This window comes from Mus caroli, chromosome 2, assembly GCF_900094665.2.
Source record: "Mus caroli chromosome 2, CAROLI_EIJ_v1.1, whole genome shotgun sequence".
NCBI lineage: Eukaryota > Metazoa > Chordata > Mammalia > Rodentia > Muridae > Mus > Mus caroli.
The window spans coordinates 33685529-33697047 of NC_034571.1; the positions used below are offsets into that span (position 1 = coordinate 33685529).

The following is an 11519-nucleotide window of genomic DNA, read 5'->3' on the forward strand; positions in this document are numbered from 1 at the left end:
CACACACACATACACATACACACACACACACACACACACACACTCACACACACACACCAGGGGGAGGAAATGGCTTTACAGCTCCTGCTGAAGTGCTGGAGAGAGGGAAGGTGTGAACTTTATGGCTTTGGGGCCCCCTTCTTCAGGGCTGAATGCTCAGTTCATTCCAGCTCTGCTTTCTGTTCCTGCTTCACTTCAGCTGACTGTTGAATTCTGTGACACCCCCCCCCCCCAGGCACTCCTGGAATGTCTACTGTCTATCCTCCTAGCCAGGCTATGCAACACTCCCAGGCTAGCATTGGCTTCTTTGCTTGGACATCCCAGGGGCCGTCTCTCTCTCTAACTCTGGGACACTTTTCTAAGTTTTCTTGTCTTCCATCTATTGCAGAAAACCCTGCCTCTGCCTCTGCCGTTCCCACTGCTGGAGGTAGCAGTGCCTGCAGCCTGTGCCTGCCTCCTCCTTCTCCTCCTGGGCTTCCTCTCAGGAATCCTGGCTGCCAGAAAGCGCCGCCAGTCTGAGGGCACTTACAGCCCAAGTCAGCAGGAGGTGGCTGGGGCTCGTCTGGAGATGGACAGTGTCCTCAAGGTGCCACCAGAGGAGAGACTTATCTAGGTTTGCCTGGCTGCTGGTGCCATGTCCTGAAGGTCCTAAAGAGTCACCGCAGGACTTCTACCTGGAGACCCAAGGAGACTGTTTCCAGAGCTGGGACATCCACAGGATGGTTGGCAGCTCTTGCTATGTCCATTATGGACTCAGGAAATGAGGAACAACTCAGGGAAGCAGAGGGGGCTGTGAGAGTGTGCACTTCTCTGACCTGCTGGGCTGGATACAGGGCACATGTCGGTGCCCATGATATGACAGGGTGTGTGCATGTGTTTGTGTGTGTGTGTGTGTGTGTGTGTATCTTTCTGTTTGGGGAAGAAGAGGAAAGAGAGAGGAGAGGAGAGGAGTAGGAGAGGAGAAGGAGAATGAGACTATACATAGGGATGTGTTGGTCTGCAGATTGTAATGTGTTATGACTGTGGTAAGGGCTTCATGTCTGGGGACCACCCAGATGGTTACCTCTGGGACAGGGGCAGCCCAAGGCTGCATGTTCTCTAGCACTGGACAGGCCAGAGCTTACCCAAGCACCTAGACTTTGGTCTTGACATCTTGTTCAACCTCCAAGAACACCAGGAGAAGCTGGGATAGGGAGGAGTCTCCTTGCTTTCCAGAACAAAAGCCCTTTGGGCAGATCTGACTGACAATGTTATGGCCACATCTGTATGGCAGGTCTGTAGGAACCAAGGAGCGGCTGCCCTGGGTTGCCCTGCCTGCTGTGGGCATTTGCCAGAGTGGAGCAACCAACTTGTCTGCCTACCTCACATCGCACGGCTATTCTGAGGATCCGAGAGACAAACAGGCAGAAAACTCCAGTCTGATGGGAAGAACTGGCTGCCCTTGGGTGTTGGAAAGTGTCTCACCTGCCTAGAGTTGAAAAGGCTTCTTGGGAGCCTGGCAAGGAGGCCAGAGAGGTGGAAGAGTGGAGATGCTATTTTCTTCTGTCCCTGACCCCTGCAAACTCACCCCTTTGCCTGCAGTTCTGTTGCCAAGGAAGGCTCTGTTGTGTGCCAAACAACAGTGCCCAGCAGATGGACATCAGGCAGCTTCTGCTTTGGCGCTCAGGCTGCAGAAGCCGATTACATCCTGTGGACACTCAGTGCAAGTGACTTCTGACAACTCCTCCCCCAGGGCATTGGCCTGAAGGTTTAGCCTCCCTTGAACTTCCCAGAGGCCTCTGACTTGGAGATGTGTCTGTCCTTTGTCATCTTTGTTTATCAGGCAGTGCCTCCTTACAGGAGTTTCCATGTGCAAATGCCAGGTGACTTTTACACAAGGAAGCTGGGTGTCTCCAGGTTTCAGCTGCCTCCCAAGGCACAGACTTGGGGGAACCAGGAGATCAGTAGAAGCTTTGATATGAGACCCTGGATGCTAAGCTAGGAGGCCTACTTGGTTCTTACCCTGTAGTGGTGAGGCCACTTTGCCCTGAGCTGCTTCCATGTCCCTTGGGAGAGGGGAGAGGAAACAGGTTCTTGGGTGAACTGTTTCAGTTGCCAGCTCCTAAGAGGATTCCTGTGGAATGCCAACGGAACGAAACATCCCAGTTCCACGTCAGTGTCACCAATGTGGCCTACACAAGTACTCACTTGGGGGAGATGGTCTCTTGCTGAGACATGGGGGAGGAGTGGAGCTTATTCCTTCGTGTAGTCCTGCCCATGATGTAGTGTCCACTATGATTCCCTCATGGGGAAGGGATGGTGTAAGTGGCTCAGAGCCTCAAGAGTGCACAGGCTGGAGGACAGTGGCCTCTGCTTCTGCAGGATGGCTGGTGGAGGTGGCCAAGTGCCTGCTCAGGCAGCCATCCCCCAGAGCTCCTTGTAGGACTCAGGACTACAGCCCTCTTCCCAGTTTTATTGACCACATATAGCATTCATCGTTGGATTGCAAAGTCTACCCAGTGAAATGGACAGATGACAACAAACATGTGCACCGGCCCCCGTGGACCACAGGTGTGTGCCTTCTTAGGCTGCCCGACATACTGGCCCACTAGGCTGTGGCACTGCCTCATCTTGGGTGGAACCCGGAATTTGCTAGGATGGAAGAAGTGGGGCTGAGGCCTGTCCTGGGACACCAGAATGCCAGAAGGCTTCCCATGACCCAGCGAGACTCCGCTCCCTGGTAGCTGAGCACACCACCAAGACAGAGCCCTGGGGAGGGAGGGCTACCTCTCTGGCCTAGACCTCAGGGACCCATAAACAACCTCTCAGACACAGAGAGGGTCCCTAAAGTAACAGGGACTTCTGATGACCCCACCCCCTTGTTCCCAACCCCCAGAAACCCTGGGGTAGGTTGTCTGACCATTTACACATAGGAAATGAGAAATCAGGTCAAATGTGCACAATTTCCTGCATGTCTCTGATGGATGTTTTCTTAAACGGTCAGTCTGTGTTTTACCTTGGTTTATTGAAAGGAATCAATTTTCAAGATTCATCAAATCAATAAGGTAAAAAGGAAAAGCAAGATCAAAGAAACAATAACAAAACATTTCATTATAACTTTGGTGACTTGGGCTCAGGAATTTCTGCGCTGTTGAGAAGCTGGAGGGAGTGGGGAGGGCTGGCTTCCAGGCCCCCACTTGCCGCACGCTCAGAGGCCACATGTATCTTCACTCCATGGGGGAACCTGGGGAGCCCTGGGGCCCCACCTGGTCCTGACCTAGGAGCTCTAACAGCTGTCCCTCCCTCCCTTTGTCTGTGGCAGGAAGCTTGTCCTTTGAGTTGGAATCTGGGTCACTGTTGCCCAGCTCTGCCCATAAAGCTCCAAGTGGCAGGAGGCTGGGCCTGAGCTTTGACTGACATGAGAGCCCAGAGGTATGAGGGTGGCAGAGAGCTGAGGGCGGCTCCTCAGACTCAGGTTTGGGACTTCTCTTATAAGTTAGAGTTGCTGGTGTTCCAAACCCCTGGAAGAGCTGGCTGGGACTGGGTTTGCTGACCATTAGGTCTCCAGACTCCTGACCCTTCAGGAACAACTCCAGTTGGTGGTTAGGTGAAGACTCAGGAAAGAGTATATTGCTAGAGAGGTTTGGAGATAACCACCAGGGAGAAATGCCAGCCTAGGAGTGGGCCTCATTTCAGCCCCCCAAATACCCATGTCCCCCAAAGCTGTGCTTACACAGGTTGTTACTGACATCTGCCCTGTGGGGTGGGGCCCAGCCAAGGAGGAAAGCTGGGCTTGAGAGCAGCCTCGAGCTTCTTGACTCCTCTTGGGCTATGGGAGGGTAGGATATGGCTGGCCCAGTTGACATATAGTGCAAAACCCACACAGGGTGCCGAGGGTGGCGGCAGGCAGCTCTTCTGGGATGGCCATTCCCAGGGCCAGGCCTCAGAGATGGGCTGTGGAGGAGAGGGGGCAGAGTCCCTTTGCCCCATGAAACCTGGCCAGAAATGGGACATTGGGGAGGCACGGTATTAGACAGTGGCACAGGCCTGCTCACTCAAAGGTCTCCCACTGTCTGCGGAGCTGCTCCACGGAGGTGGAGGCTGGGGCCAGGGCCGGGGCTGGGCTTGGGCTCACATCTTGCTTGGTTTTTCGCAGCAAATCCTCAAAGGGGTCTCTGGCCTGTGTAGGAACAGAGGGCTGCAGGGTTGGCTGTAGGCTCTGGGGTGGTCTGGGAGGCAACAGTGGGGATTCACCAGGCCTCAGGGCCAACCCCTGCTTGGCCTCAGCAGCCCTGGCACTTGAGCGGGCCAGAGGCAATGTTCGGATCCTGGAGGGGGCAACGGCTGGGGGGCCAAGTGGCTGCAGGGGACTAGTGTGGGCACCCATTGGGATCTGGCCAAAGAGGTTGGGCATGGAGAGAGCAGAGAGGTTGGGCTGAGACCTGTGAGGGGCATAGAAGCCAGAACTAGACAATAGAATGCTAGGTGGATATGCTGGCCCTAGGGATGCTGGAGGGGTCCCAAAAGGCCTGGCTGGTGTAGAGCTCAGTGGCATGGTGGGTGGTACTACTGGCACAGATGGGACAAAGGGATTGAGTGGTGTCTGTACAAAAGGGGTGGGTGTCACTGTTTGGGGGAAGCTGAGCTGAGGGATGAATGGGGTGGCTGCACTGGGGGTGGCAGGATGGGATGGGATGGTGCTGCCTGTCCAGGCTGTGTTAAGTGGATCCAGGAGAGCGAGCAGGGCATCGCTGCCTGTGCCTGCAGCTCCTGGGGCTGGGCTGGGTGGCTGCAGAAGTTCTGTGGGACCATGGGGGACAGCTCTGGGGACCAGCCCTGACAGGAGGGCTGGACTCAGAGCGGCTTGTCTTTCCCGGTCTATCTGCAGTGGCTCTGAAGAAAAGTCACCAAGTGGGCCGCCAGCAGCCTGGAGCTTGGCTGGCCGGGCAGTGGGTGGTGGAGGCACGATGCCCAGCTCAGGGGTCTTTCTGCCTTGTGGCCTGGGGATGGTGATGCTGCCTGGAGTTGGGATGGGAGTCTCCTCCTTGATGCTGGAGCTCAGGATGCCCTCCTGGTTCTGGGGTCTGAGAGGCAGGGCTGGGGAAGTACCAAGCAGAGCTGAGGGCTTCTCAGGGGAGGTCATGGAGGGCTTGCTGGGGATGGCCATGTCGTCCTGACCCAGACTCCAGAGCTTAGTATATGGATGAGCAAGCTTCAAGGCTGCAGCCATGCTAAGGCCCCTCTCACTTCTGCACAGGTCCAGTCTCTGTGGGGAAGGAGGGAGGAAGTGATGACCACTGGTTAGCCCGGGCAACCCTTCCTGCATGCCAAGCACATGGCTCCTGGGACTGGGAGGAGTTGCAGGTACCCAAGACACCTGCAGAGATCCAAGCCCTACTATGTTCCATAAAGGGAATGCAAAGGAATCTCCTGTCTTTTTACAAATGCCTATGCTTGCCAAGCAGTTTCAGGAAAACGTCTCCATCTGTGGGCTACCTAACAATGGCTTGAGCCTTTTTGCTGTTCAGAGATTGTGGTGTCTTTGATTACCCTCAAAGGGGCAAGTGTGACTCTAGGCCTGGCTGAAGGGACAGGAGCCAGAGAAGAGATTGTATTTGAGTCCTGACCATGCCTCCATTTGACCTGGGCTAGACTAGAGCTGCTTCATTCCCAGCAGGTGGGATAATCTATGAATCCCAGAGAGGGGAGCTGACTGATAGTCGCACTGGGAGAACCAATCCAGAACCCAGGAGTTTGATCCAAGGAGCCTGGTGGGCCTGGACAAGCCTTGCAGCAGCCAACTATCAGATAAGAATGGAGGCAGGCAGACACCCCCTGCTGTGCTAGCGTGATAGATAGCTCCCAGTGATAGCTGGCAACACAGTGTGCTGCTCCAAATTGGGTGGGGTTGGAGTATTAACACAGGGTGGGGAGGGTGGGGGTGTGATGTCCTGTCTCCCTTGGTCCCTTCCACTGTGACTAGGAGGACCTATCTCATTAGGAGGAGACACCCCATCAGCTACTGTACCCTACTCCCACCATACCTGGTAATCAAAGCTCCCTGGCTGTTCCCGCAAGTCTTTGGGGGCCCGGAGATCCTCCAGGCTCTTGGCTTGGCCCAGCGGCTGCAGTGGTGCCTCCACGTCTAGGCTGCTGAAGACATCTTCTAGAAGGTCAATGCTGGCAGCTCGGTCAGGTGGAGCAGGAGTAGGTCCCCAGGGTTCTCGAACTAGCTGCTCTGAACTCTCGGTCTCATCACCTTCTGCACTGTCTGATTCTTTCAATGTCCGGTATGGCTGTGGCCTAGGAGGAGACAAAGCCAGCTGGATTTTCTTCTAAGGAATCTGTGGGAGCAGCAAGTGGCCCTAGCCCTTGAGACACTAAGCTCCAGGACCAATGTTTTGTGGTTCTCCTGGGGCCGGATTGGGTTCTTTAGTGCGATTGGTGCCTTGGATGGGATGCTCCGACTCTCACTTTCTCTGAGGAGATGGTGAAGCGCCCCAGGGCTCAAGGTCTGTAACGTACAGACCAGGTAGGTGTGGAGGGGGCATAGCAGGCAGATGCATGCATTCCTTTGTCCCACCTGCTTCCTGAATAGTGGCCAACCTTAGCTTTAGAGTCAGGTCCAGAGCATGAACCAGGAGCCCTAGCATCTCTAGGGAACCTTCTAGGCCTTAGCTTATATGATTTATGTTTGAGCCCTGGTTCTCTACCTTGCCAGGGAAACCTGGGTGAGTCAGTTAACCTTTGTAAATCTCAGCTGCTCAAGTGGTGGTGTGGTTCCATGAACAAGCACAGAGGGTATGCTGAGGCTGGAGCAAACCACTGATGGCATGCATGGCTGCAGCCAGCAGCCCACCCTCTGTGAGGTCTGTGTAGCCACACAACTTTTTGGGAGAGCTGGGTGAAGTAACAGCTGGTTCCTTTTGCTTTCCCGCTGAGTTTTAGGGCACCACTGATCTGTGGGGAGGCAGCACCAGCCCTGACCTCTGGTGAAGGCTGGCCAGTGCAATGAATGCCTCCCTTTTAGGGTCAGGCTGGCTGTGCACATGGTGTTGGTGGAGTGGACTGAGGGCTCCACCTGCTGGTCACAAGCAGGCTGACACCAAAGGCCCACTGAAAGAGGAGGAAGTCCCAACTCCATTCATCAGACTTTTCTGTCTAGGACTTACACCCTACCTTACAGATGAGAGCACGGAAACCCAGAGGAGTTAAGTAAAACAATTCTGTGAGTCCCAGCACCCAGCAAGGGGTGGAATGGAAGCAAAGTTGGAGGCTCTTCAAAGTCTTTTTTTTTTTTTTTTTTCCGAGACAGGGTTTTCCTGTATAGCCCTGGCAGTCCTGGAACTCACTTTGTAGACCAGGCTGGCCTCAAACTCAGAAATCCACCTGCCTCTGCCTCCTGAGTGCTGGGATTAAAGGCGTGAGTCACCACGCCCGGCTTGGCTCTTCAAAGTTTTCCTCACTCTGACCAAGAGCCTTTAATCTAATCTGAGCACAGAGGGAGGGATAAGGAAGAGTCCTTCCTTCCAAAACAGGAGACAGTTTTCTTAACCCTTTTGTGTTGTGAATTAGGATGGCACAGCCCCTTTTAAAAACACACAGGAAGCCTTGAACTGGCTCTGGGTACAGGCTAAGGAAATGAATTTTAACCACTGCTTCTCAGTGGTAGAATGTGTAGCATGTGAGGTCCTGGGTTCCATTCCTAACATCGTAAAATTCGGGGAAAAATGCCAGTCAATCATTTAGTTCAGAGGCCTGTTGGGGTAAGGCTTAGGGCAGAGTAGGTGGGAGTCTTTCAAGTAGGTTGCTTTCCCGCAGGGTGAGTCGCAGTTGCCACTCAGATGAGCATATGTTGTCTCAATAGCTCTTTCTGCTTTCACTAGTAATAGCTACATCAGTGGACACATTAGACCTGTGATAGCACAGACATTCCTGCTGGGGAGAAGCTGATTCTTCAAACATTTAAAAGAAAAAGATCAAAGAGAGAATGAAATTACTAAAAAGGTATGTGTGAAGCCCAGGGATTGTGGACTAACAGGGACAAACCACTGCTATTGTCCCAGTGAGCTGGCAGCAGGAAACGAGCAGGGGGCAGAGCAGCCTTGACTTAGAAGGTCCAGGATGAAGCCATAGGGAGCAGATCTGATGCTGGGAACTTGCTAAGGTCAGAGAGCTGGGAGGGGCTGAGGATGGGGATAGTGGAGGGCGACAAGGACCCCTGACTGTGAAGTGGGCAGCAGCTGGCACTCTGGTAGGTTGTGGGCACATCGCTGAGGCTCCTGGGAAGTCCATTTGTATGTAAGGTAAGCCTTCTTTTCCTTGAAAAGAAAAATGGTGTTTGGAATTTGTATGTAACTTACATCATAAAATAATAGAGTTAAGATGAAATTACTTTTAGGAAACCTAGGTAGTGCTGGTGGTGTGCACGCCTTTAAACCCAGTACTCAGGAGGCAGAGGCAGACAGATCTCTGAGTTTTAGAATGTGTTCCAGGACAGCCAGGGCTACACAGAGAAACCCTGTCTCAGAAAAAAAAAGAAAAAGAAAGAAACCCAGGTAGATCATAACATGTGTGTGTGTGTGACGTGTGTGTGTGTGTGTATGCATAGTATACATGTTTAGAAAGGCTCACGTATATAGCTCAGACTGGCCTGGAATTTGCTATGCAGCCCAGGCTAGCCTCAAACTCACAGTCCTTCTACCTCACCAGAGACGACAGATGTATATCACCACATATGGCCTTTTACTTAACCTTCCTATCTCCATGGCTTTCTAAGATGCACTGAGGAAAGGAGGGTCAGGAGTCAGGCTTACTGTGGTCGCCAGTTCCACTGATGGAGTCGTCCCCCCTTGTAGGGAATGGGGATCAGTGCTTCAGTCTCACCTGACACCTTTGCTGTCACAGCCCTGTGGGGCCGGCACAATACGAGCCTGAGAGAAGGCCTGTAGACATGGCAGCCACCCTGCAAGTTGGCACCCAGGAACGTTTCTCCCCATGGCAGCAAGCAGCCCCAGTCCCCCATGCTCCCCACTGCACCCAAAGAGTCACCAGGCTGAGCCCAAGGAGCTGGAAAGAGGAAGAGAGACCATTCAAAGGGAGCAGAGAAGAAAAGGCTTTCAGTGAAGCCAGTGCTGGGGGCCTCTTCCCGTCGGCATTCCTCATCAGAGGAGTCTTCAGAGAGGAAGACAGCATAGTGTCGCAAGGGCTTTACCAGGCTGGACAAGAGAGAAAAGAAGAGGCAGTTAGGACACCATGAGAGCACAGGGTGAGGGGAAGACCAGGGCATCCACTGGGGTAAGGAGGCTGCCTCCAAGACAAGAGGAAGCTGCATTTGCTATGTGTGCCGAGGGCTTTGAACTCTCACCCAGAATGTCTGACCTGGTTACCCACTTCTAGCAGGCTAACCCTAAAATAACACTGCTTTCTTTCTTTATAATTTTTTTTTTTCCAGACAGGGTTTCTCTGTATAGTCCTGGCTGTCCTGGAACTCACTTTGTAGACCAGGCTGGCCTCAAAGTCAGAAATCCACCTACCTCTGCCTCCCGAGTGCTGGGATTAAAGGCGTGCGCCACCACGCCTGGCTTAAATTTTTTTCCTTAAAATAAATTTTATTTATTTTATGTATATGAGTACACTGTCTTGGTCTTCAGACACTCCAGAAGAGGGCATTGGATCTCATTACAGATGGTTGTGAGCCACCATGTGGTTGCTGGGAATTGAACTCAGGACCTCTGGAAGAGTAGTCAAGTGTTCTTAATCGCTGAGCCATCTCTTCTGTTTAAAGTACTAAACTCTTCCAGCAAGCAGAGCTAGGAACTGCTGGCTGAAAGCTATCTTCCCATTAAATATAATGCTAATGAAGAGAATGTAAAGCATGGCACAGTTGCTCTCTTTATGACTGGGCTCCCCACACCTGTAGGCTCCATCTCTATAGTTCTAATCAGCTGTGAGTTACAAATGTGTGGGTGTGGTGGTGCAGGCCTTTAATCCCAGCAATGGTAGGTAGAGGCAGGTGGATCTCTGTGAGCTTAAAGCCAGCGTGGTCTACAGAGCAAGTTCCAGAACAGCCAGAGCTACACAGAGAAACCCTGTCTTGCAAAACAAAACAAAGAAAATGCTTGGAAAAACTGCATCTTTACTGAGCATGTGCGGTCTGTACTGTCATCATGTTCTTCCTCAACACAGCTCAACGGCATCTACACAGCATGCATGCTGGATTAGGTATAAAAAATGTAACCTAGAGATGGTTAAGTGTACTGGAGGGTGTGTATGGGCTCTCTGCAGACACCATACCATTTCACAGAACAGGCATGAGCATCCTGGATTTTGCCATCCAGACCTGGTTCCCTGAGGATACTACATCCCTCATCTCTTGTGGGAAACTGCACAGGAGAAAGACTAGAAAAGCAAGTGCAGTGGCTAGTGGGATTGTGGATGACTCCGCCTTATGCTTCTTCTTCTTCTTCTTCTTTTTTTTTTTTTTTTTTTTTCTGCAGCATGCATATCTCTACTTCAGTAATCAAGGGGGAAAAGTTAAGGAAAAAGTGAGCTATGTGGAAGCAGCCCCCGAGAAGACCCTCTTCTGATTAGCTGCCCTCTCTTGAGTCTCCCTTGGATGCTTCTTCAGAGAGTCTTTTTCATCTGTGATGTGGAAATTAAATATTCATTGTTATAAAAAATATATCTCCCTTGTCAGCCACCTGTGTGCTCTAGCTCTATAAACAAACACACGCAGTCCAGAGAGTCCACACCTGGCTCCTATCAATTATATACTGACCAGCAGTGCCCAGGAGAGGTCACAGGCACAGGAGAGGAAATCTCCAACTGTGGCAGGTTCAAATCCTGACCTCACCATGAATGCCTTTGTAACTAACACCTCTGCCTCTGTCAATGGCTGGGCTCACTGTGAAGAGACCCGAGAGGGAACAATGAAGTTTCGAGGAGACAGAGAGGAGAGACAGGGTATTAGGCAGGGCCACCTGTTCTCGGGAGCAGCCTTCCTACACTTTCCCTGTTGGAATTCCTTTCAGGTTTTATTTAGGAAAGGGCAACACATTCGAAACAAGTATAGGAAAGTCTGAACAGGAGGCTGGAGAGAGCCCTGGGATGGCCAGTGTTCTGATTCCCATTCCTAGAGCTAACCTGTTATTACTTGAAGTAGCTCCCAGAGCCATCCACAGCCTCAGCCCTTCTAGCCATACACCCTCATTTTCTCCCCTGTCCCTGAAGGCTGGTCATGAGTTTTATCCTCAAACTGCAGTGGAGGTTGTGGCTAGCCCAGGGCCATGCACCACGAGGTGGCAGGTGCAGGGCTGTGATAGCCTCTACTTGCAGACCACCTGGATATCCCTAGGATGAGATGCCTCAGCTCTTCCACAACTGGAGGAGGACCAGCTCATGGTAGGAGGTTCTGCATGATGAAACATATCTCATCTGGCCTGGCTGTTACACTAACTTGATGGAGTCCACCTGTCTAGTCATCTCCCCATTTGTCTGAGCACCTACAGGAACACTTCTTGCCTATGTTTAAGCAGATC

At 52.3% G+C, this 11519-nt stretch overlaps 2 protein-coding genes across 8 annotated transcripts in view; one reads left to right on the top strand and one right to left on the bottom strand.

Annotated features, from left to right (window-relative positions):
- Nucleotides 1-2990, top strand: part of Crb2 (crumbs cell polarity complex component 2) — a 23266-nt gene extending 20276 nt beyond the window's left edge. The window contains exon 13 of the mRNA XM_029474568.1: nucleotides 389-2990. Within this exon, the coding sequence (XP_029330428.1) occupies nucleotides 389-613 (225 nt within the window). The 3' untranslated portion in view covers nucleotides 614-2990. The remainder of the gene's footprint in view (nucleotides 1-388) is intronic.
- Nucleotides 2984-11519, bottom strand: part of Dennd1a (DENN domain containing 1A) — a 474661-nt gene continuing 466125 nt past the window's right edge. For 5 of the 7 annotated variants that reach the window (XM_029474571.1, XM_029474570.1, XM_029474576.1 and 2 more), the window contains 3 exons: nucleotides 9069-9197; nucleotides 6024-6282; nucleotides 2984-5245 (listed from right to left, as the gene is read on the bottom strand). In XM_029474571.1, coding sequence (XP_029330431.1) covers nucleotides 4031-5245; nucleotides 6024-6282; nucleotides 9069-9197 — 1603 coding nt within the window. In that variant the 3' untranslated portion in view covers nucleotides 2984-4030. The remainder of the gene's footprint in view (nucleotides 5246-6023; nucleotides 6283-9068; nucleotides 9198-11519) is intronic. The other 2 variants (XM_021183620.1, XM_021183613.1) reach the window with 1 other exon arrangement.